This window comes from Passer domesticus, chromosome 27 (assembly GCF_036417665.1).
Source record: "Passer domesticus isolate bPasDom1 chromosome 27, bPasDom1.hap1, whole genome shotgun sequence".
NCBI classification, from domain to species: domain Eukaryota; kingdom Metazoa; phylum Chordata; class Aves; order Passeriformes; family Passeridae; genus Passer; species Passer domesticus.
Window position 1 is genome coordinate 5,304,562 of NC_087500.1, and position 26,271 is coordinate 5,330,832.

Below are 26,271 nucleotides of genomic sequence, written 5' to 3' on the forward strand. Positions count from 1 at the left end.
AAACTGTGATAATTAATTTCTCTGCTGAGCAACAACAGCTGCAGCCACAGGGCAGGGACCTGCTATGGAAGGCAGAAAAAAAAGAAAATAAAACGAATCTGTTTCATACCTGAGAGCTTCTTGAGTCTCCTGTGGCTGCAGGATGGAGAGTGAGGATGAGCAGCACCAACTCCTCTGGGCAGCCTGTGCCAGGGCCTCACCAGGAAGGATTTTCCCCAGCATCCCACCCCTCCCTGCCCTCTGGCAGTGCCATTCCCTGTGTCCTGTCCCTCCATCCTTGTCCCCAGTCCCTCTGCAGCTCTCCTGGAGCCCCCTCAGGCCTTCCAGGGGCTCTGAGCTCTCCCTGGAGCTTCTCCTCTGCAGGTGAGCAGCCCCAGCTCTCCAGCCTGGCTCAGAGGGGCTCCAGCTCCTCACACCCACGTCACACCTCCCAGCTCACCCAAATTCCAGCCAGGACCCTGAGCCCACGTGGAAGGCTGTGGTAGATTTGCAGGTGACACCTGGAGGCTGCAAAAAAAAGCCCTGTGCACCCCAAGGTGCCCTTAAACCTTTCCCAACTCCTCAAGGGCAAATCCCACCCCTGACCCAAAGCACCTGGGGCTAAGCCTGCTTTTCAAAGTAATTTATTTGGATTTTCCACATCCTTTCATGAATTGCAAATATATTAACAGAAAAGACTTTTTTTTCCCCCTAGGACTGTACAATTTTTGAAATTAAAAAAAAAATCAAGTAAAGCAAAAAAAAAAAATCAAGGAAAAAAGGACAAATTACATTGTTTCAATGCAAATAGTAACACCACACCCACACTTTGCATTCTTCCACAGATTTGTTGTAAGAAAATGACAGTTCCCTAATTCTCCTCAGTGAACACTTGCTCACCTGTGGGCCAGTGCCTCCATGCTCAGCCTCCTCCTCTCTGTCCCTCCTCAAAGAGCCAAATTTTAATCCTCCAAAACTATTTTTGTGTTTTTCCTTAGAATGTAAAATAGCAGCAAGGCCTAAATGTGACCCTGGATTCTTGGGGGGAAAAAAAATACCTTTAAGGTGGGATGAACATACAAAGCCAGGAATGTTTTTACGTATTAAATCTTCCAAATAGCACAAACATCCTTTGAACATCCCAGCTCAATTAAGAGCTTTTTCCAAGGGGTTGAAAGTTTTACTGCAGTTTTCAGGGAACAAATAAAAAGGAAAAAAGGCCCCACAATTCCTGCATCTCTGGTCCCCACATGAACATTTGTTCTGGAAAAGTAAACAGCACCTGCTTTTTGTTTAGAAAATGTGCTGGGAACCAAAAGGAAGCCAATTAACATGGTAATTAGTGGCATTCCACAAGTGCTGCCTGCAGACCTTAGCAGGAGGTGCTGCTCAGACTCCTCTGGTGAGGGATGTGCTGGGAAAGCACAGCAGGAGAGACTGGGAGCTCAGGAGCAGCTCCAGGGAAAGCTGAGCCCCGAGGCTGCCCCAGGGAAGGGGAATCACCCCAGGGATCCCTCGCTCCAGCCCAGATCCATCATCGGGCAATCCAGCTGATCAAAGGGCACAGAGCTCATCTCACCTCTTCTCATTCCTCAGGTTTTAGAGGTTTTTTTTCACCCTGTGAGGAGAATTGAAGCCTATTTTTCACTGCCCATCCTCCTACTTAAAAAAAACCAAACCCACCACACGACAGAATTCTATTTTTGCTCAGACTTGGGGATGATTTTTCAAAGGATAAAGGTGGCCATGTGGCTCTGGACCAGGGAGAAGCTGGGACAGAAGAGGTGTCAAGTGGACAAGGACAGAATTCAAAAGAAATTGAAGTGTAAAGGCAACTAAGAGACACCTAAAAACCAACAGATTAAAAAAAAAAGGAAAAAAACCCATTAAGACTGATCACAACAAATAGCTATGAAATTTGTATCATTCCCAATTTATTAGGCATAAATTGCTCTTTAAAACTGCTTGTATCATACACTTTCTTTATCATCACTGCACAAAGGGCACCAATTGCTGCTGCAGAATGCTACAGAGAGCAGTTTGGACTCACTAATGTGGCACAGCTTTCTCCTCTCAGAAACAGACCCTGGAGGAAAGGAAAGTGTTCCTAGAATGGAAAACTGAAAGAACAACTTACAAAAATAAGGAAAAAGACAAATAATTGCACATTTTTGCATCCTGCTTGGACCACACTTTACAAAACAGCTTTCCAAGTGATAGCAGACCTAAGGAGATACTGATCTGAGACAATTATTTGATGCCTTTGACCAAGGTTCTGATTGCATTAAGGCTTCCAGTCTTCCCACTCTCACAGGATTAAGGGTTTGATGTTTCACATTACACTGGTATCTACATTTCTCTCTTGATTTTTCCCTTTATTCATTTTTATTCTTTAAAGGGGAAGAACAAGTCAAGGGGTGCATGAAAAATGAAGCAAGGTGGTGCTGACAGAAATACAAAGTAAACACTGACCTTTCCAAAACCGGGTGAATAAATTAACTCATGGTTAGAACATGAAAGCATTTGATGAAAGCTCTGATCCTGCAATGTGATTCTCCTGCAGCTGCACCCTGGGCAGGGACAGGGCTGTTTCACGTGGCCTGACACACGCCCAGTCCTGGCTGCTCACTGGAGACACTGCAGCTTTAAGGTCATTGACACTCCCTGGCATTTCAGTTACACTACAATATGCAAAAGTCTTGAACAGCCTGTTTGTCAACACTGTCCTTGGAGAACTTGGAAATGAGGCTCAGCACTCTGCTTACCAAGAAAGACCCAAACTAAGACACATTTCTGGAAAAAGAACAAGACACCTCGTCATTAGTACTATCCCCACATCTACTGGCTTCCTTACAGCAAACCACAAGTCTGTCTTCCATGATATTTTTTTTTTTTCCAGCAAGGGGGAGTTCAAAACCAGCATTTTCTCCTCAAGTCACTGCCATAAATGTGTAAGAGCCAACTAGTCAGACTCAGCAGCAGCAGCTGGATATTGCACTGCCATGAACTCTGCTAAGTTCAGGTCTGAGGTGCACTCGTGGTGTCAGTGGAGAACAACGACAGTGCTGGCTCAGAGATGTAGAACCCAGGATGCCAAGGAAGGGGAGAACACGACAGTACCAGTCACACACACTCAAGCTCAGACACTGGCTCTTGGAGGTTAAAATTCATCACTTTCCACGGCGTGGAGCTGCGTGTCGTCCGCGTCCGTCATGCTGCTCTCCTGGGACTCGTCTGTGCCCACTGTGGGGACAAAGAGACCTTGGGGTCAGGGCTGTGCCTCTGCAGGGCCCCCCCTGCCACCAGCCCAGGCAGGGCAGCCAAAGCATTGCCAGAAGAATTCTGCTTCCCCCCCAGATTACCTTAAACGACTTTAATTTGTCCCATGTGCCCCAAGAGGGGCACTCAGCTGAGGCTGTGGAACTTGTCCACACTTTCTCTGCACAGCCAGGGAAGCTGAACAGTGACACAGCCCAACACTTATTTTGTTTATGCCTATTGGACAGATTAAACGGTTGGATTTTTTTCCTTTTTACATTTTTTTTTCTTGTTTGGTTGGTCTTTGGGTTTTTTTCCTGCACTGCTCAGGTGTGGCTCAGCAGTTCCAGTCTCTGTCTCCATCTCCTGGACAGAACAGGCTCAGCCCAGGGAGCTGGGGCTCAAAACCACCCCAGTTACAACAGCAGGGAGAGAAAAACTGGATACTACCCTGCACTGCACTTCTGGAGAAGTTCCCATATTAAAAGGCACACAGGACCAATAAAAACCAACGTGATATACAGCTGTCACCTTTCCCTGTTTTTCAGTTGAGAATCTGGAATTGCAGGACACAGCCATTTTTCTATAAGTAAGAATCCAAATCCTGCTATAGTTCCTTCTTTGTGGGAAGAGAATTAAATTGCTTATTAGCATTTATTTTCTATCTCCACTTCAGCCTGCAGATGGGTCAATATTTATGACTGTCCATGCTTTATGGAATTTAAGTTCATAATCAAAAGCTGAAAGAAGAAAAACCTGGGCTGTTCCTTTCTGTGAATTACTCCCCATAGTGTTTTATTTTCTCTTGATCCAAATCAAACTGCTTCCATGACCTTCATCAAAAGCCACCTTTTATATTCACCCAGTATTTTGATCCAGTTTAACTTCTGAAAAAGCATCTACAGACAACTTCAGCTGCCATTCATTTACTCTGAAATTATTTGATGCTTTATGATCAAATACTTGCAGCCCTGGCAATCTCTTGCTCTCCTGGGACACTCTTGAAGCCACCCATGATTTGTATAAATTTAGAGTTACCACAATCTCTGTCCTGCTACATCTAAAGGAATTTCACAGCCCTTCACGCCACGCTTTCTGCAGGGACAACGAATGAATTCTGAGTGAAGAGCCTCCAGATCTCCAACTCACTGGGCAGAAATGTTTCACCTATTAAGCCTGGCCCTCTGCCAGGGGCAAGGCTGCTGGCTGGAGCACAGACCTGACTCGTAGGGGTAGCATTCACTGATCTGCTCCTCGCGGGTGATGGGCTCCTCGTCGTCAGGCAGGTAGCGCTTGTCTATGGCCTCCTTGATCTGGTTGTTGGCTCCTTTGGGATCCAGGTCCATTGCCCAGGAGAAATTCATTAGGGCCAGATGTGTCTGACCCAGCTTTTTATAAACCTGAACAGAAAAAAAAAAAAAAAAAGAAAAGCAGAAAAGGCTACGTTTACATGAAGCTGCAACTTGATGGTTTGGGCATTGAATGTGATGTTTTATGCAAAGCAACAGAGGGTGGATATGAAAAACTTATTATGTGAGCCCCAAGGGAAATAAATATGTGTAGAAAGAGCAACTGTTTCTATTTAAAAATAAATAAACTAGCAACTAAGAGATTCTTTATCATTAAGGGCAGATGAGGAAGTTATTTATCTGTGTTGAGCATTTAAACAGTGAAAATACTTCAGTTTGTCTAGACATGGCCACTCGTGTCAGAAAAGAGGCCCAGCTACTCCTGGACAAATACCAGTGAACACATTTCAGCACAAATCCTTTTACCTCTCTCCAGATCAAACAAAATAAAGAAATCTTGCTGATACAGAGTTCTCCAGCTCTGTGTTAGAGGGAAGTTTGTCTTCAAGCTTCCAAGTGACCAGACACTCCCCAGCAGAAAGTTACAGAAGTTATTTAAAGCTTATCAGCAGAGGTGGTGGTGGGAAGGAGGATTTCTGTCACTAGATCACTTCTCTGGCATTTCACACAAGAAAGGTTGGAATGTAGCTGCTTCTTATTCAGTATTTCTGACACAGTGCATGTGAATGATTCAATATTTTAATAGTTACATGTGCAAATAAGCAGCTCTGCTCACTGAGGGATGGGCTACCATCTCCAGCTCTCTTTAACTGTCCTCTGCATTTAAAAACTGATACATAGGGCTTAGTGCTCACAGCTGCATTATTTAAATTTTTGGGAATTTTTAGAATATTGCTTCAAGTGGAAGCATCTTAGTGACAGGCATCCAATTTTCTCATTAAGCAGCAAAGGAAATCCAAGAACTCAGGATCACAGTGAAGTTTTACCTACCTTTCCTATTAAAAAGTAAACAAGAGACTCTTTGGGAACAATCTGTTTCAGTTCTTCAAGTTCTTGTAAAGCCGACTGAAAGGTTGGAAAGAGTTTTTGTATTAGGCATTTGAAACCAAACACTTTTAGTGACACTTCTGCTTCACTTTTAAACTAGTTCTTGATGCTGGAGCTGTTTGCTGTGACAGTCACCTGGCACCATTAAGAAATTCAACTGAAAAAATATTTAGTCTGCAGTTAGAAATAAAAAAAAAAAGTTTTAAGTAAAGTTTTTCCTTTCAGTGTGCACACACATTTCTGAGGCAAGTTTCAAAACAGACTTGGCTTGTCTGCTGGAGCAAAAAAACACTGGCCAGAGGAAAAGCTGCTGGATAAACACTGTGGGAAGGTCTATTCTAAATAGGGTTCAGGTCAGCAGGGGATCAGCCCAAAACTGCTTCACCTCTGACTTTTCACTCCACAACACAACCTTGGAAACAGCTGGTTCTTACTGCTGTAATTGGATATGGGGCAGTTGGCTGAGTTTTTTTAATAATTTAATATAAATTCATGCTAGTGAGTCAGACTAAAATAATAATTTAAAAAACAACACCTGATGGCCCCAGATTTTATTACAACCAAAACATTTAATGCCACCCTGGTGAGGTGAGCCCATGTGCCAGGCTCTCCTCCAGGGTGACCTGCAAACATTCAGCTCCCAAGGCACCCCCATTCCCAGCTGCAGGAATGTCAAGGCTGCCAGACTGACCTTGTACTTCTCATTTGCAAACAACACCGAGGCTCTGTGGAATTTGCATAGTGGGTTCTTGGGGTCGATGTTGATTGCTTTGTTCAAAGTGTCCAAAGCCTTCTCAGATTTTTTCAGTGCATGTTGGACCTGGCACACAAAGAGAGAACAATTCCAAAAGGGGAAAAAAATAACAGCTCATCTGCTGGGCAAGGACAAACCCTTCTGAGCATGTTTACTTACAACCTGCTCCTTTAGAAAAGAATTTCTGGACCAAGTCTGAACAAGCTTCCTCACAGGAAGAAAAACCCTCACCTCCTCTCCACCCCAACCCCTCTCCCCACCCAAGTGAAGTGCCAGGTACTTACTACTCCAATGTGGCACAGCAGGACTGAGCTCTGAGGGTTGATATCAAGTGCTTTCTGGAAATGCATTTCTGCCAGACTGAACTTCTCCTGTTTGTAATAAATCATTCCCAACCCGTACCTGCAGCAGAGAAACAATTCTGGTAAGTAGCACTGGATTTTAACCAAATGAGTTTCTGTCAGTGAATGTGACATGGCAGGAATGGTTTATAGCCTTGCCAACCCCATCTAGGGTAGGAATGGATTTCCTGGGGGAAAAAGCTGTCTAAAATGTTCTTTCTTTTTGTTATCCATTGTGTGGGGATGTGTGATACACAGCAAGACTGGCTAAGGAACTGCTAAATAAAAGGACATAAAAGTTATTAACACTATCACACTCACAGATCTAACTTTTACTGCTTTGTGTATTAAAAAGCTGCAAGAAACTAAGTGTGTCCTAAGGTATGAAGAGGCTGAGATCTCATCTCTCCAACTGCAACTGAGGACACACAATGCACAAAGAATGCTGCCCAACAGGACAAAATAGCTGGGGTAATACAGCCTAAACTATCAGTGAAAATAAAAAAAAAGTCAATTTTTTGCCTTCCTTGTGAAAGTAGCCCCTCATCTTTCCTGCAGGAATGGCTTTGCTCTCCTCCAGGAGGGAAGAGTGGCTGTCCCACCCCTGGGAGTGTCCCTGGCCAGGCTGGATGGGGCTTGGAGCAGCCTGGGCTGGTGGAAGGGGTCCCTGCCCATGGCACGGGTGGGACTGGACAGGCTGGAAGGTCCCTTCCAACCCAAACCAGACTCCATGAAATCACAGCAGTGGCAGCACCCAGGAGCTGTTCCTCCAGAAGGAGTTCTGCAGCCCAGGGGGCAGGGAAAAAAGGGCAGGGAAAAAAGGGCAGGGAAAAAAGGGCAGGGAAAAAAGGGCAGGGAAAAAAGGGCAGGGAAAAAAGGGCAGGGAAAAAAGGGCAGGGAAAAAAGGGCAGGGAAAAAAGGGCAGGGAAAAAAGGGCAGGGAAAAAAGGGCAGGGAAAAAAGGGCAGGGAAAAAAGGGCAGGGAAAAAAGGGCAGGGAAAAAAGGGCAGGGAAAAAAGGGCAGGGAAAAAAGGGCAGGGAAAAAAGGGCAGGGAAAAAAGGGCAGGGAAAAAAGGGCAGGGAAAAAAGGGCAGGGAAAAAAGGGCAGGGAAAAAAGGGCAGGGAAAAAAGGGCAGGGAAAAAAGGGCAGGGAAAAAAGGGCAGGGAAAAAAGGGCAGGGAAAAAAGGGCAGGGAAAAAAGGGCAGGGAAAAAAGGGCAGGGAAAAAAGGGCAGGGAAAAAAGGGCAGGGAAAAAAGGGCAGGGAAAAAAGGGCAGGGAAAAAAGGGCAGGGAAAAAAGGGCAGGGAAAAAAGGGCAGGGAAAAAAGGGCAGGGAAAAAAGGGCAGGGAAAAAAGGGCAGACCTACCAGGCGTTGTAGTGGCGGGGGTTGACCCTGATGGCATTTCTGAAACAGGCCAGGGCCTTGTCCAGCTCCTCTGTCAACACAAACTCGTGGCCCAGCAGGGTGTAGGCATAGGCATAGTTTGGATCCACCTGGATGGCCCTCTGGAAGAACTTGATGGCAATGTCATGCTCCCTTTGCAAGCTGAAGCAGTTTCCTGCTGCACACCAGGCCTGGAACAGCAGGGCAGGAGCAGAACCCTTTTTACTACTCTGGGTGGCTAAGTTTGAGATGAACACATTAATCTATGCTGCTCTGAATAATTATAAATAACTTACTCCTAGATTAAAAAGTAAAAATAGGAATAAATCAACAGTTAGTTCAGGCTCATTCCTGTGAGGCCAGCAGGGCTAAACATATCTTCTAAAATAAATAAATGAATAAATAAACAAGCTGAATTACAGAAATGGAGAATCCATGGACACCCAATAAGTCTGCACCAATTAAATCCTTTGGTGACTAATGACTAAAGCTTTTAAAGGTTGAAAAGGCCAGAAATAAAACATCTTTGATATTCAAGAGTAACAAAGGGGGAGATGGTACTTTATTTCTTCAGGCCTCTCCAAGTGACAAATCTGGAAATCTGCAGAGGAAGAATTTTAGCATCAACCTCCTCTTTCCCTGCTGCTCAGCACCCACCAAGACTGTAAATATCACAGCCCAGGGTCCCCCACTTCCCCAAATTTTTAGCATCACTGCCAAAGCACATAACTATTTTCCACTCCTTGGATTAGAATCTGCATTTCCCTCTATCCTGACTAATCTTACTACAACCACCAACTGTTCACTGAGTTTGTTTTCCACTCTTAGATGAACTAACAGGACAACATGAATTGGATTTCCTCCTCCACCAAAAAGATTTCCAATATCCTCCACAGTTTGCTCAATTCTTAAGAGCACATTAATCAACTCACATATTTTATTTTTACTGTGGCACTCATTGAAGGATTTCTGAGTTTTGGCACATTGTGACTGCATTACCACACACCCTGCAGTTTAATGGACTTTGGTATAAGAATGTGCAACATCATGCCTGCAAATAAATTCTAGAACAAATATTGTAAGTGGCAGTGAATTAGCTACAGCAATTAAAAGGTACAGGAAAAAGATATTCCTTATCTCTGCACACTGGCAGCAGCAAGAGTGACTGACTAACCCATGATCTTCCTGGCTGAACAGTGCCAAGGCAAATTTAAATAACCATTAACAGAGAAAAGGTTCCACATAAGCTGATATATCAAATTTTAAGGAGCCATTCCAGGCATCAGCAGTTGAACAGACAACCCTGCCAGCTCCCTCTCCAGTTCTGCCATGTTCAGGTGGATTCCCACTGCAGAGTGCACTGGATTAGAGCTCAAAGCTCTGTTCTGAATCACTGATTTTACTACGTACAATTCCCCTCTTCTCATTCAAGCCCACAGCATTTTGTACCTCTGGTGAGTTCTTATCCATGTCTGTCAAATCCTTAGAAAGGACTGAAAGGGCAACATCTTTCTGCAGATGCCAGAGTGTGGTGGAATAGATTTCCATGCCTTCTACTCTGTAGTTTTCAATCCTCCTCACTTCTGAAAATATTCTCTCAGCCTGAGAACAGAAATGAAACTTAAAATAAAATCCCACCCAGCAAGGCAGAGCACAGAGGTCAAGGTCCAAGGCCTCGCATGCAGCCTGAGCATCCTCTTTGCTTTTTAAGTGTTCTACACAGAGCTGCAAGCCCTGAACTTTCCTTTCAAGGGAAGGAAGTGACTGTATCCCAGGATACTCATGCCAGCAGGAATGCAGCCAGCTCTCCCTCCTGCTGACTCAGCTGCATTCCTGTTTCCATCCACGCTTGAGAGAGGCAAAAACATCACCCACAAAATCAGAAAGAGTGCAACAGACTTTTATGGGTCAGTTATGACTGTTAACCATTCCAACAACGAGTGACAGGATAAGGGGTGATGGTTTTACACTGCCAGAGGGCAGGGATGGATGGGATTTTGGGCAGGAATTGTTCCCTGGAAGGGTGGGCAGGCCCTGGCACAGGTGCCCAGAGCAGTTGTGACTGCCCTGGATCCCTGGCAGTGCCCAAGGCCAGGCTGGACAGGATTGGGAGCAGCCTGGGACAGTGGGAGGTGTCCCTGCCATGGCGGGGGTGGGAATGGATGAGCTTTGAAGGCTCCTTCAACCCAAACCACCCTGGAATTCTGTGATTAAAATCTGTAGCCTCACCTTTCTAAATAATCTATGAAAGCACCCAGCATGTTCCATCTGGAAACAGACTGTGCACAGCTCAAAAGCTCCCTCTCCTTTGTCTCCTGCACACATTCTGCCAAGCAGTGTTTTAAAAACTTATCAAACAGGCACATCAGCTGTCAGGACAACAGTGCCAAGGAGAGGTGAACTGTGGGATTACCCTCAACTGCTCACTTCTGATTCTGGAGCAGTTTGGCATCACCTCAGCTGTGCCAATGCTTCATTCGTGAGGCTGGAAGGGAAACTGGGTCACTGATGTGACCAGAATTAAATAGAATGGAGAGAAGTTTTTTGGTTTAGAGCTCAAATTGTTGAGTGATCTACTCTAAAACAGTGCAGTGCAAACAATTCCATCAGCACAGTGGGAGATAGAGACAGGACAAACAAGGAGGAGACCCCAACACTTGGATACAAGAGGAAGTAACATGAAAAAAAAATTTTAGGAAAGCTCAAATGAGAAAGCTCCAATGAAGCAGATTCAAGACCTAAATCCATTCCAGGTGTAACTTTTATATTTATCCATTTAACAACTGCAAAATTCTCATGGATTTTACAGGAGATCTGCAGCTTTTGTGTAAAAGTGCCAAAGCAAGGTGAGAAGAGGAAGGTTTGGCCCCCATTCCTACCTGCATGTATTCTGCCAGCTCAAAGTAAGCTCTCCCAATTTGGCACAGCACCCAGCCTGTGTTGTAGTGGTGGGATGGCAAATGGCTCAAGATATTGATGGCTTCTTTGCAGTTGTATGAGCACAAGGCTAAATAACCTTTCCCCATGTCCCGGAGAAGGCTCATCAAACCTTCTAGGAGAAAAACACAATAAATAAAAGTGGGGGAAAAAATAATAAAAAAAAAAAAGACAGCTGAGACTTATTTACTTGGAAGTGCTAATCCCAAATTCTCTCCCTTGTGCACTGCTCCTGAATTTGCCTTTGAAAACCTTTCAGGAGTTTCCAAACAAGGTTTATATACTCTTAACATTATACACTTAATTAACATGAGCATGATATTCTGAATATTCTGTAAGGGAAGCTGGAAAATAATGAGTCCTTAAACTCTGGGGCTCAGGGTGAGCGGAGTTCTGCACTTCCAGCAGCTATTCAAACATTTCTTTAGGTCTGAGCAGTTTCCACAGGCCTGGTAGCCATGGATACATCCTCCTGCTGCCTGGAAACATTACTGAGCCAAAAGAGGGGAATTCAGCATTTTGCTCAGGATTTTCTGACAATTTGAATAAAGACTTGTTTTTAAACAAATGGGAAACATCAAGGGAGAACAGACCACATAAAGCCCATGTTAAGAGATGACTGGGTTATGAGTAACTCCTTTGAATCAGTTTCCAAGGACAATACTGTCATAAATTATATACTTTAAAATATTGAAGTTATACTTTATAACAATGTAACACAACCATAATAATATTACTTACACTATTATCAAAACTTATACATTGCATAACAATTTATAATACTTTATATGCTTTGAAAATACTTTCATCATTAATAAGGACCAGAGCTTGCAAGATTTATCTGCTGACAATGACCACTCTCAATATTTCTTCACATGTTAATGTTGAATTAAATCAGTTTTTATCACTATACAAAGGTGAGATCTGCATGCTAAATGAAATGGGAAAGAAGCAAATACTGAAGCAACATTAAAACCCAGATATATCAGATTTTACTCTACTACAGACCTGCTGCTGCCTTCTGTAGCGTGAAAGCTTGGATTTGTGGTGCAACAGTGGAAATTTTCCCTTCTGAAATGATGGAAGAGTCCAGTTTGGTAATTTCCAAACTGTCATTTAAGTTTGGTTGAGTTATTCCTCCCTTATTTGTTTTACTTTTTGTTTTTCTGTTCGGAATCTTAGGTGGAAACTTCATTTTTAATTTTTTGCTATTTTCCTGCAAACAAGAAAAGTAAGAGTTACATATAAAAGAATCTTTTAAATCCAGAAATCTAAATTTGGGAGTGAATTGTGTAAAATTATGTGCAACAACCATGCCCTGCTCACTGCAGAATCTGTTCTGAAGCTATGAATCAGTGGAAATTCAGAGCTGGCCCAGTGGCATGGGTGAGAAAGGCAGGGATTTGCAGCACTGGGGGTTTGTTTGGTACCTTGGTTGTGGAACTGTCACTGGTAAAGAGGCGGGAGCTTCGTCGAGGCAGCGCGTTGGGGGGAGCAGCAATGGTTGGGCTCAATACCTGAGGTGTTGTACTGAAAAGAAAAATTTAAAATGACACATTGCAAGGTAAGCTCCACTTTCAACAATACCAGCTTTTCGATTTGCTCCAGTACCAGGATTGTTTTACCTTGTCTGTGGACCAGAGCTCTGTGTTTGTGCAACGAGAACTGGAGTGACTTCCCGGCTGTTCCCACTCTGGGAGAAGACAGATTTTGTTCCAGCCTGGCTGATCCTGCTGACAGTCTGCACAACACACAGTTTCTACAGGTTTGTTATTATGTCACTCAGGAGTCTCCATCTCTGCTGTGCCAAACCACACCCACTCCACCCACCAAACACTGCACCAGGAGAAACAGAATTATTGTCATTAATGAGAGGGCTCCCCCATGCCAGGGAAAAACATCCAAAGTGTTTCTCCTTCTACCTGTTAATAACAGCAAGTCTACAAAGCTTATGCACATTATTTGAAGATATAGAATCTCCATCTAATGGCAAGAAACTGTATGTTAAAGTGCTTGTGCAAGAACAAAAGGGAATTAAAATACATCATATTCAAAGGCTTTTTCCTGCAGAAAGTTGCAAAAAAAATCCACATAAAAATAGGAAAAGATTTTTTAATTATCCTATTCCAATCCCATTCAGAAGTCATTCACAAACTGCACGGCACCTCAGCCTGTTTTCAGAACAGATCCTCGTCTTCATACTTTTTTAAAAAAAGCTTAAAAAAAATTATCTTTCTGCCCACTCCAGGAACACCAACATTCAATTCAGTGATGGCTGTTTGGAAGAGACACCAGAAAGGGACAAGTGGATCAACACCAGCACAAGCAGTGTCAGTTTGTGCATTATCCAACCCCCAAAGCTCTGTCCTGCTCCTTTCCCAGATTCTGCTACCAGAGGATGGTTTGGGTGGCCAGGAAACTTGCCCACTCAGACAGGAAGCCTTTGGATTCATCCTAATGCTTCACTCACTTATGTAAGTGTTTCCTAGGAAACTGTCTCTGTTCAGCCACAGCTCCACCAAACCTTGCCTGACACAGAACTGGAAGAGCAAAGTGGAACTGGCACAGTCACTGTGTGCACTGGACAAAGCATGAACCAGAATTTGTTTATTGAAATGTATTTAATATTTGTGTTTTGGTAGTGGCACAGCTCCACCTGGGCAGGGCCTAAGGGTGGAGCAGTGAATTTACACCTCAGTGCTGTTGTGTCACACTCAGCAAAGCAACAAAACAGCAGCAAATCCAACTTGATTTCCCAAAGCTCTTCAGCTCTCACCTTACTAACTCTGGCTCCATTTTCAGACTCATGGAGATTTACCTTCCCATATGTGCACAGTCCAGCACAAGCCACTGTTTCCAAATGGTCCTGAGCAAGCACAGGGTGGGGTTGGATCAGCCAAACAAAGCACATTCCTGACTCCCAAATTTCCCTTTCAGAATGGCACAGCATCAAGATTTGTCCAGAGCAAACATGGCAACTCAAGTTCTAATTTTGAGAGATTCAACATTATTTCAAAATAGTGCCCCCTATAAAACACCAACACCCCTCATGCAACTTGTAGATTTACTAAAAATACAAGGAAAAATCCTCAGGTTTTTGTTTTTAGAAAGGAACAAATAGTTCTTCAACTGTCACCAACATTCCACCTCTCATTTATCACTATGGCAACTACAGCAGTTTCTTCCTGAGTAAAGCAAGCATTTTTTAGTTTCCCCTACCCAAGACTTTGCTGAGTGAAACAGCACCATTCTCTCAGTCCTTCACAGACCAGCACAGGATTTTTATTGCTCTGGTCTGTAAACTACAACTCAAGAACTACTTGCAAGAGATCTGCAGCTTCAGCTCTCTTGAGGCTTCAGAAAATACATTCAATAAATAAAACAAACAATTCCAAGTCTTCACACTCCACCCTGCAAACTAAAAAGCTTGAATCTGCTGTTGTTGGGAAGCTTCAGTGTTTGTAGAACCCTCTGTGATGGGAGGTGGACAGAGCACAAGAGATCTTCCCTAGGTTAGTCCAGCAACTACAGCCTGGGCATCTGGGGGGAAAACTTAGCTCACATGTTTTTTCCTCTGAATTATGGATTTTTTTCCTCTGGATTATGGATTCTTTTCCTCTGGATCATGGATTTAAAGTGCACTGCCATGGCAAGCTCTGAGAAGAGCAGCTGAGCTGCAGAATGCAAGGTACCTTCTTTGAAGGTGCTCCGGTGGATGGCACGTCGATGACAGAGGAGGAGTTGGTGAAGTTCTGTAAATAGGATCCATCTCCAGGGCTTGGGGTTTCTAGTGGCAAAATTCCAAAGCTGAGAACAAACCAGAGAGGAAGGGTCAGTGTGTGAATGTTAGACCTGGAGAGCTGGTCTTTAATCTGGTTAAAACACAGACCCAGATTATGGAATATCCTGAGCTGGCAGGGACCCACAGGACCATCAGGAGTTGCACTTCAAGAAAAGCTCTTTTCAGTACCCTTTCTTCATAATAAAGTTTATTCCAGAGCAGTAGCATATTCCATCAGAGATTTTTCAATAAGCAGTATCTTGAATCAACAATTCCTCTCCAAATAACCAACTGCTTGTTTAAAACCAGAAGAGATCAACACCAGGAGCAAGAGCAGCTCATGAAGCTGTTTGGGTTTCCCTTGTACAGAAATTCCAGCACCACGTGTGTCTGAGTGTGCTGTGCAGCTCCAGCCCTCCTGCTCCAAACCCCAAAGAGCAGCAGCAGCTCAGCCCTGCTGGCCACCCCCAGGACTTACCTTGGAGTCAGTGGGCTCAAAGCTGCAGGTCCCCCCAGTAAACTCCGTCCAGTTTTTGGTTTATTTTGAGCCTGTTTGGACAATATGGCAGTTCCTGACCCCAGAGGGACAGAATCTGAGGAAATCACAGCTGAGTCAATGTAAGACATGGAAGAATCTGAATTCAAGGAGGAATACTTTGAATTGGAGGACTCTAGGTTGATTCTGTTCAACTCCTGAAGAATAAAAGGCAGCTCTTAGGTACACAGGGTATAGTTTAATTAACATTTTTCAGTTAAGCTGGATAAACAACTGATTTTAGCAAATGATTTGAGCAAAACTCACAATTGTGTCCTGGGGTGTCTCCATGAGGACACTCTCAGGCTGTCTGTGGGATATGTTGTGATTAGACACCACTGTTGTGCAAGTGTTGGGCAGACAGCTGCTGAAGTTCTGTAAGGATGTTAATTTAAATGTTTGGTCAGGGTCTGGCTTTTCACCTGTAAGAGTGGAAGGAGATTTAATAGTTACTCCTGGGTCTATACACTGAATATTCAGTCTGAATCGAGGACAGGGGACAAAGCATTTTAGAAATGTTTTAAAACGTTTTGTAGAATCATAGAACATTTGGGTTGGGTGGGACCTCAAAGAACATGTCACTGCAGCCCTCTGCAACAAGCAGGGACACCCTTCACTAGACCAGGTCACTCTTTGTACCAAAGCAGAAGTATTCTTCTGTTCTTCTGCTACAAAACCCTGGACAATCATTATTTTTAATAATTTTCATATATTGTTTTTTCAAGCTATTCTCAGAAACAGGTTCTAAGTGTCTACTAAATGTAGGCTGGAAAGCTCATTTGGATTGTTAGATCCATAAATGTATAAATAATGAAGCTGGAAGAAAGCAAGACAGAAGTTTTAAACAATGGCAAAGTATTTTAAATGAATAGTTGCTCACAAAAATCTCTCCCAAGAATTACATGAGTAAAGCAGTTCTGCAGACTCACCTATTTCACATAGTGATTCAAAAGGGGACCAGAGGAAAGGATTTAAACTAAGGCTCTTTTGGTAACATTCTGATCCTTTGGCAAGCCGGTCTGTCTTGCTGCAAAAAGAAAGAAACAGTTCACAGGGAAACTTCAGAACAGCATTTTTGTTCAAGAGAGTCTTCCAGAAGAGGAGTTGAAAAACAAAAACATGTTGAGAGGCATAGAAACATTCCTCATGTTTCAAGCCCAAGAAATACTGAGTTCTTTTGAAGTTACTTGACATATTTAGACACAGTTGCCAAAAAAAGTTACATAAGCACTAGAATAGCTTGAGAATTTTCATTTTTAGGAAGATGCAGTTCTTTGCAACAGCTTGTTTCTTTTCTGCCAACAGTAACCCAATTGCCAGCCTTCCAGCCATCTTAAGTATCTATGGATAATATTTTTGCAAAGAAATTAGCAGCTAAACTGAACACTTAAGTATTTGACTACAAAGAAAAAAATTTGAAAATAACTGAGATATAGTAGAAAATAATTTGATAAAAAATAATTTTGAAAATAATTGAGATACAGTACAGAAGAATCCAAGAGCCCAAGTACTCCAGTCAATCATTCACATTTTCTAAAACCCTTCTTGCATCTTAGCAAAATCAAAACATCTACAATTGTCAAGTTATTCTGCCTGGCACTCTCAGAACTTTGATTTCAGGGTGAGAGCTACACTATATAACACAGATAGTAAAAATCTAAATGGTAACACTGAGAAACATGCTGAGAGTTTTTCTTAGGGAAGAATACAGAGCAAATCCAAAGGTATCTAAAAGTCTCAGACTTTTGGATTGCATTCTTATCCACCCAGAAAAATTTGATTTTTGAGTCTTGGAGTAAAAATTAAAATTAACCATTCCCAAATCAGACTGATTCCACAATTATCCACTTAATTTATCATGCTCCAAAATGGTGTAACCCAGAGAGAGGTGTCTCCTGCAATGACTAAGGATATGTTTGACTAAACCTGGGCTTTGTCAAGTAAAAACCTTCCAACTTTATTGGGCAAAATGAAAAAGCAACTTTACCAGTAGACATGTCCCAGTAAGGAGAGTGTAAAGCATGCAGAATCACCAAACTCCATAACAATGTCATCATGGCTTTTCTGTTTATTCAACACTCCACCAGACAAGATCTGCTCTCCTTCTGCAAGCCTTTTTAAAAAACAAGAGGTTTAAAGGGGTTACAAGGCTCACAGTACTGGCAGTCCAGTGTTTTCACCCTGCTGCAAACAAAAACAGAAATCCACTGTCAGTGTTCACAGGTTTTGAACCACAAAGCAGTTCCTGCAAATGAACATTAAATAACCCATGGATTCCTCTACAACAGGGAGGTTCAGGACTCTGCAGTCAAACAGCTCTACTGGGAGGGAAGAAAAACAAAACAAAGCCAAAAGCAGAAGCACAAAATTCAGCATGACTCTTCCAAAAGTGATCAATCCTAGCACGAAGGACAAGAGACTCTTCAGACACTTGATCTTTGCAGGTGCTTTATCTGAGTAAAACCAGTGCTTAATTTGGCTTTGTTTCCCAAAGAAATGCAATCTGTAAGGCCCCCATGCACTGAGTTGAGCCAGTGTTGGGACATGGCAGAGATCATGGATTTTAATGCCTTTCTTTCTTGCAAGAAGGGCTCAAAAGGAGAATAAAGGGTCAATTTTCACCTCCTCCACCTGTAGGAGCAGCAGCTCTCATACAGAATGGACCACTGGCTGTCAGGCTTCAAAATCACTTTATACAGCTGCTGGGGTGGGAGGCATTTTTCAGGCATCTGTGCCCAAGCACCTGAGCAAACAAATCACCTTTTCTTGCCACCACTTGAAATTTTACTTGTAGATGTATTTTTCTATCAGCACAGACCATCCCCACAAGAAAATAAGGCAGGGTTGTATAAATGAGGTCTGTTTTCTCTCTACACAGCTTGGCAATTCCTCCCTAAGTTACTCAACAACTTTTAGAGGTTTTTTGCAACATGGGTTAATGCTCATTAGATCCATATCTGAAAGCAAAATAAATTGAACTCATAACCTTTTGTGCTGAAGGACCAACGAATTTCTCGTTTATACAAGACAACATCTTCCAAAGAGAAATCCAAGCTAAAAAATAAATCCATTTGTAACCCTGGCCAGAACATGAAGGATTTACTTACTTGCTGAGGTCCACACAACATTTTGCAAGCAGGTATTTACACTGTGGGGTGGTACAGCTGTGTCCCTTTAGGAGCCTGTAAGCTTTGTAGGCCTTTCCTGAGCGGTAGTAACACGTTGCCAGTAAAAACAGTGCTTCTTCTGAGTGTACTGCAAAACAAAAGCATCAGTTAGATGTTAATCATTTTAGTACAAAAAATTTGGGGGCAGGGAGTAAAAGCCAGTTATGGATAAGATGGAAGAAAATGGGTATTGGTGTTAGAAATTAATTCCTGAATGAAGTCTTTATCTGTTGGTGATTATCAAACTCCCTATGCCATTTCCTTGGCTAGTCACATGAACTCTTTACATCTACAACTTTAAAGGAACTTTGATCCTTCTGGCTACCCAGGCTGAGCAAGTGATGAGCCAGCCTGCAGTTAGAACAGCAGCAAGCCAAGGAAAGCAGCCAGGCCAGAGCTACTTTAGCAATCTGCTGGCCACACCAAGACTGACTTGGCTCAGAGTGTCACCACACTGGAGCTATTTAGAATTGATGTCTGTTTCCAAATTTTCTCCCACTGCAATGAATTCTGTACCACACTGAGGATGTTCTACTCAAGGAGCTTGACTTGGCACCCAGGTTTGAGACTGAGCTCAGACCCACTCATGATTACACCACAAAGGACAGATTCAGCCCCTGAAGTAACTTTAATCCTTTCTGCAAACTCACAGATTTTGTATATCCATGGTGGCTTAACCCACTCTGTACTTCCCCAAATGTTACACTCCAATCACCCTCACACAATGATATTTTAAATCAAAAGCTGTGTATAAACACAAGCAACTTCAAACTCCAACCACTTAATAAACTCACATTAGCTTTATACTTTTCAGAAGACATTATCCTGCAAATGGAATTCAGCATTAAATAAACAATTGTGATGTTTGTTCACCCACCTATAGGGAAATCTTTTGAAAAATCAATATGAGCTCTGTATAAAAACCTCTTTGGGAATCTGCCCAAATCCTCTGCTTCACTGAAAACTAACTATTTTAAGTTTTTGTCATCACCTGAACAGTGACAATGGAAACAGAAGAGCCAAACAGAGGTCATTTTATTAGCCTTATCCTAAAAACACCAGAAGACCTTTCTGAAAATTCAAGTTAAATCAATTTTTATCCACTGCTTTAACAGACTTTGAGAGCTCTGGGAAACGACCAAGCCACAGATGTCCCATCAAGGACAGTAATTGCAGGTAGACTTAAAAGAAGTTTTTTCTCAGGGTGAAATCACTCCTGCCAACACGGAGCCACTGTATTCAAGTTCTGCAGCTTCCCCTTTGCAGTGTAACCACTTATTTTAACCAGGAGCCAGATGTTTTGTTAGCAGTTAATTGCTTGCACCAAGTGTCAGCACTCATGCTGCTTTCTCTCAGCACTGCTGGCCACTGAAAAAGGCTGTTTGAAGTGTTCTTGCAGAGAATTATTCTGTAAAGATGTGTCACTATCAAGTCAGGTATTTTTCTCCTGGCTGCTACAAAAAGTGGATTCTCTTTGTTCTGAAAACCTTGGCAATTACCTTCAATCTACCATTTCCCTGCACCTCACAGTGTGTTGTGTTCAGGGGAGCTCTGTCATCCCTAAAATACTATTTTCTTCATAAACACCTGGATTATCAGGTTCCATAATACTCTACACAATATTTCTCATTTTGCCACCAGATCAAACACCTCAGATTCCACTTGTAACCCTGTCACAAGGAGAAAGAAGCCTTTATTTCTCAAAACTTAAGTCTGTGCTTCCATTGTTAAGAACTGCATTGTGGGCAGGGCAGGCAAAATATTTCATTACAAAACAGAGCATGAAATAACTTATACAGTTTAATTCAAGCTATAAGCTCAGGTTGTTTAGCATGAGAAATTATACAATGCTTGCATTTTAGCTTAAGGATTGGAGGTTTTTTTATGTTAGGGGTTAGGGAACAATACCTTTCAAAACAGAGAAGGAAAGCTGACCACCAGTATCAAGGAAAAGAAGTACAGAAGAACAAAAAGCTTATCTGAGGTCATGGAGAAAAGGTTAAAGAAATAAAAGGTGCTAGAACACATCAAAAAAGTGTTTAAGGACCCAAAGAAAGCAGAGATTTGTGTTACTGCTGCCTGCTCCCTGTCCAAGACCCCAGCCTGACAGCTTTACAATGAAGTAACAATTAGCAGGGATTCAGCAGGAGATACCTGTTCCATATGTTCTGGTTCTCACTGTCTCAATTTCACAGTGCTTTTCTCTCCCCATCACAAGACTCTCTTTGAGCCAATCAACATATCTGAGCTGCATTATCAGCAAAGACAGCTTTCAATGTCAAGCCAATTTGTCGAATTTGTGTGCTGCATCTATCCTCAAGTGCCCTTGGAAGAATGCAATGCTTGAGGGTTATTAAAAAACCCCCAACATTCTCCCATTTGATACCATAAACCAGATCACTGTAAACACTACACTTAAACACACAAATCTGAATTTAATTTTAAGGAGATTTTACTGTAAAATAACATTGCTGCCGTTACATGATTTGATTTTTCCAACCTAATCACAAGGCATTCCTCTACTTTCCCCAAAGCTAAACTTCATTATCAGAACAGGAGGAAAATAAAGCAGGAGCAGAGGCTCACAAAAGCCAAATTAAAATTGCAATTATAAAACTAATGCTTTTTTTCAAAGTACACACCTTCTGCATACAACCTCTCTGCCAGGAACACGGCGTCGCGGTACGCGTAGTGGTTCAGTGCTTGCCAGATAGCAGCCTGCAAGGCAAGAAAACCATCTTCATTTAGTGGGCAGCTCTGAAAATGCAAAAAACATTACCTCTTACTGTCAAAAGGCAAAGGTCAGCTCGGTTTTATAGAGCTATAAAATGAAAGGGGAGGATAAACTTGCTGGCCAAGTTGTATTTGTTTCAGGTATTAGTAAGGAGGTTTAAAAAACTCCACCAAACTCTTCATACATAGAAGTAATGTATCAACCTTAGAATGTTTCTCACTCATTACCAGCCACAATCATCCAAACCTCACCAAAACCCCAGCAAACTCTGCACTGAATGTATCAACCTCAGAGTGTTTCTCACTCATTACCAGCCACAATCATCCAAACCCCTCAGAAATTACTGAGTCTTAGCCTGGTGCACAACTCAACACCGCACAACAACAGCTTCAGTGAAGATAAAACCAAAATCCAACCCCAAGTGGTCAGAGTATCCCATTAGAGCATCTCCCCAAGATGCCAAACCAAAGCCCAACAGGCCCAGAAACCTCTCAGTGCTGGTCAAGATGAGACTTGTGTTGATTACACAGAGCCATTTTGCAGTAGTTTTGCTATTACTGATCCCAAACAAGATCTGAACTTAGGAATTCAAGGCACTGTGATCTAGAATTTCTCTAATACTCATCAGCAACCAAAGACAAATAGAATTTGCTTCTAAAACCCATGAGACACTCCAAAACTAAAAGAAATCTTCCACAGGGAAAGCAATGCTGCCCTGCAGTGCTATTCCCAGCTGGAAAGGCAAGTGCCAATTTCATCTACCAAAAAAAAAAAAATTTAAAAAATCCAAACATCTCAGAGTTACATGTACCATATGCTACTTCTTCCAACACAAACTTGACAAACACAGGGTGTGAAAACTGTGCAAGTTCTCTTCACGGGAAGCCCACACAGCCGTCATGAACAGCACACACCAGGGCTCCCAAGTACTACAGGGAATATTACAAACAAATCTCTACAGAGAATCTGTTTTTTTCTATAAGTAGATCCCAAGAATATGCTTAAGAAGTCTACAGGTGTTTTTAAGCTTGTGTGGAAGTATTTGGACGTATTTGAAAGTGAATTCTCTTTGCAATACAAACACACTATTGTTTCTCTCTGCTTGTGTTCCATATTTCAGATAACTGAGCCTCCCTGCTGCCTTGAAAGGATCCCAGGCTGAAGGTGGTTCCATGCCCTGCACACAGAGCAGGACAAACAGACAGATAGAAGGTCAGGCTTACAATCTTTTAAGGCAGAGCAGCCCAAGGTCTCCCATTTCTCTTGCTCCCAAAAGCAGCTCTTCCTTCACCAAGCCACAAGTGACGTTTAGATGAATCCAGCCAAGTTGTGGCAGGTTAAAACTCCTGTCTTTGCAGGGTTGTACCTCAGCCAGCTTACAAAACAAAGGTGTGGGGGTGGCAGTGGGAAAATCAGGGTCATCTGACCGCTGAAATCAGAGCAAGTTGCCAGGAACAATCCTGCCAAAGGCTAAGAGGGGACACGAGGGATTTGGGGCTATGTCACAGCCACTTTGGAAGAGTTACACTACACCCTGGCTCAAATAACAATTGTTGTGGAGCAGAGTCCCAGTGAAAGCAAGAAACAGGCTGGTAGAATGCCTGTTCTTTAGCAATTATCATTTTGCAGCCCAAAATGTGCCTCCTGCCCTCAAGTGACCCATGCTGGAGTATGGATCCTCACACACACTCTCCTAAAAGAGCAGGAAGAGGAAAGGAAGGCAGCAGGGAATCAGCCATACCTATGCAGCAACAATTTTCCACGAGAACAGATGTCTAAACCATGACTGTGCCTCAAAAAAGAGAATTTCTTGTCCACTGTCTAGGACAGGAACATTAATCTCAATATAAAACAGTAATTTAGTTTGTTCTAGAAGAAGCACAATGCATGTACACAGCACTAGTGGTACAGAATTCCTAAACCACACCAGAAGAGTGTTCTCAGCCCTGTTCTCAGGAAGGAAAAGAGTTGGAAGTGGAAGGAAAAAAGTTGGAAGTGTTTCCATAGGAAGGAAACACTTCATAGTGGAGGAAAGGAAAAAAGCTGGAAGCATTTCCACATTTTATTCAAGTGTGCTTGCAGACAAGGATGAACCTCCAGGTCCTAATCACTCTTTGAAAAAATAATTAATTTGAAATGCAAAATTAACAGGGAATTCCAAAACTACCACACACAGCCCTGCAGCAAGGCATCTTCAGAAAGGAGAGCAGGAAAATAAAATCACATTCAGACAGGTCCATCTTCTACCCAGAAAACCCTGTGCATTGTCCAAGTGTCACTTCATATCTAAGCCAAAGAGCTCTTGAGAGATGTTCTCTTCTGACAGTTCTACAACCTTGGAAATTGTTTTCCAAGCTGTTTAGCCTATATTGCCATGCTAAGCAGATTGTGCCACGATTTCAGTCTTGAGGGTGGGCAGGGAGGAGGAGAGCTCTGGGATGGGCTGCGCTGCATTCCCCAGTCACACAAACTCACACGTTGGTCCTGCAGCTTGCAGCCAAGTTCGAGCACCATTCCAGTGAGTCACAGCACACCATCACCTTGAACAGCTAAATTCCAAGCAAAGTGCTCATTTTCTTTCCAAGATGTTTTTCAGAAGTGTTTGGAAGGCATCCAGCCTGTTTCTTAGCACATGGGACACTGTTTTATGTTGGAGCTGAAGGGTTTTAAATCGACCATATCAGGAAGTACAGCACAGGGCTGTAAACTCTGGCATTCTGTTCAACTTAAAAGAATTTTAAAAGTTAGCAAAAACCTAACCAGTGGCCAGAATGCTTTCTGGGACATGAATTTAATGTAATTAAAGCACAACATTTTTAAGGCTACATACAAACATAAATTCTGTTATTTATCTGCCACACTGTGACAAATAAGTAACAGCACAGCTGTGAGGATGTAAGGATGACAGTTTTTTTCCTGGAATGCTGAGCCCTGTAGACATCTGAAAGGCTGGGAGAGAACAGACAAACAGACAGGAAAAATCTCTGCAATGACAAAAATGAGAACTAGTGTCAACTTCCCCAATCATTTCATTTAAGAAAATTATAAAAACAGAGCTAAGGACATGGACTTCAGCTAAACTGGGAATTCAGAAACGCAATGGACTTTACCCAGTCAGTCACAAATAACTCCTAAACTTCCCAGCACTCCTGTAAGCAAGGAACAGCAGTAAAACTGACAGCAGCAGAACTACTGCTAAAGGAATATCTGTCATTTAAAAGCAGAATCTAAATAGATGTAGCCAATCTAAATAGATACATTCAACACAGCAAAGCCTCATCAAAACATCCAAGCAGGGAAGAGGTTAAGAATGGAGAACAGCATTAGAGGGGCCTGTACCTTGCTGAAATACCACAAGACCCCACATCTCTATCAGGGAGCTCTCAGGAGAGCAGATATTTCCACTTGGTCAGTCGAGTTAGCACAGCACTGGAAACATTTGGCATTGTTTCCTGTCAGCTTCACTCACTCACACTGCAGTGCACTCTTCCTTCCTTTTCCATTGTAATCCCATGTTTTCCTAGAATACCCAACGGGTGCAAAACAACCAGCCCAGCTCCACAGCTAACACCAGGGCTGCAGGATAGCACCAGGTGGCCAAAAGCATTTCCAGCACTGATCCCTGCTCTCAGAGGGGATGAGGAGAGCGGTGGCATCAAGGACACAAACCCCTGGTCTACAAAAGTGCCCTCACTGCCACCATCTTCCACAGCCAGGGTCAAGTCAGCAGGATGGTTGGTTGTCCACAGGAGCCTTTCTTCCCCTTCCACCTTTTCATTAGAAAGAAAAGAGCCAAAAGCAAGAATTCTCATTATGTTCATTACAGAACACAATTGTGTTTTAACAAGACACTGCTGCCAGGAACCTCTTGCTGTAACTAGAAAAAAAAAAAGCCCAAAACATCCTGTTAAAATGCTAAAAATATATTTTAAAAAAAGAATGGAAACATGAATGAGACGACTGATTAATTTAGATTACGAATAGTTAGAGAATGGGCATACAGGAACTGCGGAAAGAAAAAGCAGTTCTTAATTCTGCAAATCACGACTTTTGGATGGGAAGGCTCAGCACAAGAACAGGAAACCCACCAGAGTAACTGCAGCGAGACTGAAACACGAGAGAAAAACGGAATTCATATTATTTTCTCTCCTAGGTCTCCTATTAATAAAAAAAAAAAAAAGAAAAAAAAACAACTCCTTGGGAAGAAGGAACGTCCTTCACTCGCACGGCACGGAGGGATCCGAGCACGCTGCGAGCATTTAAACACGACACGGCAGCGAACGCAGAAAGGTGAGCGAAGTATCAACAGGTCTCCCGGGGGGCCCTTTCCCGGGAGCCGAAGCGGGAAGCTCCCTCAGGGGCCCGAACACCGACAGCTCCCTCAGGGGCCCGGGGGGCACAGGGGCGAGCGCGGCCGGCCCGGGGATGGGCACGGCAAGGGGAAGCCCGGCGGGTCCGGCAGCAGGAGGAGCTGGAGGTCCTGCGGGCCCACCGGCCGAGGAGCCGCCGGGAGCGGCGCGGAGCCCCGGCCCCGGAGCGGCCTAACCCGGGCCGGGCCAGGCTTTGGGGCCTGAGCCGCCCGGGGGTCCGTACCTGGACGGGTTCCTGCAGCACCGTCATCCTGCTCTCCCCGGCCTCCGCCTCCTGGTCGCTGAGCCCGAGCGGGGTGGCCCCGGTCCCGGCCCGGCTCAGAGAGAGTCACGGCGGGGCCCGGCCCGGCCGCGGCTCATTTGAACCCGCACCGACCGTTACCGGAGCGAGCGAGGCCGGCGGGCGCCGAGTCCGCCCGAACCGGCGGCGGAAATACCCGAACCGCCCGCCGGAAATACCCGAAGGCGCAGGCGGAAAGAGCCGAGCGGCGACGGAAAACAGCTGGGAAAGCCGCGCTCGGCAGCCGGGAGGAAGCTCGGCGCCGGAGATGGCCGAACTAGGGCGGAGATGCCCGAGTCAAGACGGAGATGGCCGAGATAGGACGGAGATGGCCGAGCGAGGACGGAGATGGACGAGCGTGAGGGGGCCTGTGGCTCGTCCCTCAGAGCGCTTTT

The 26,271-nt window shown here is 43.6% G+C and overlaps 1 protein-coding gene across 6 annotated transcripts; it reads right to left on the reverse strand.

Moving 5' to 3' along the window:
• Positions 1-1,891: 1,891 nt before the first annotated feature.
• CDC27 (cell division cycle 27) lies at positions 1,892-26,025 on the reverse strand. 6 transcript variants are annotated; one of them, XM_064399829.1, is made up of 19 exons: positions 25,820-26,025; positions 21,135-21,210; positions 18,433-18,580; positions 17,313-17,438; positions 16,255-16,352; positions 15,593-15,747; positions 15,269-15,483; positions 14,702-14,816; positions 12,635-12,768; positions 12,440-12,539; positions 12,018-12,225; positions 10,952-11,121; positions 9,522-9,674; positions 8,055-8,263; positions 6,633-6,750; positions 6,286-6,414; positions 5,538-5,612; positions 4,457-4,637; positions 1,892-3,222 (listed from the first exon to the last, which is right to left on the reverse strand). In XM_064399829.1, exons 1-19 carry the CDS (start codon positions 25,844-25,846, stop codon positions 3,140-3,142), a joined length of 2,520 nt encoding a protein of 839 aa, XP_064255899.1. In that variant the 5' UTR covers positions 25,847-26,025; the 3' UTR covers positions 1,892-3,139. The 6 variants fall into 6 exon arrangements, with proteins under 6 accessions (XP_064255899.1, XP_064255901.1, XP_064255900.1 ...); XM_064399831.1 differs by having other exon boundaries at positions 12,635-12,750; positions 25,820-26,024; XM_064399830.1 differs by having other exon boundaries at positions 10,952-11,124; positions 12,635-12,750; positions 25,820-26,024.
• Positions 26,026-26,271: the final 246 nt, after the last annotated feature.

Excerpts from the sequence above, each read along its gene's own strand:
- CDC27 (XM_064399825.1), bottom strand. The coding sequence starts at position 25,362 with ATGAATTCCGTTTTTCTCTCGTGTTTCAGTCTCGCTGCAGTTACTCTG. Across the intron at positions 5,613-6,285 it reads TTGCAAATGAGAAGTACAAG|TCGGCTTTACAAGAACTTGA; the intron begins GTCAGTCTGGCA and ends CCAACCTTTCAG. Across the intron at positions 4,638-5,537 it reads TTTACTTTTTAATAGGAAAG|GTTTATAAAAAGCTGGGTCA; the intron begins GTAGGTAAAACT and ends TTTTCTGTTCAG.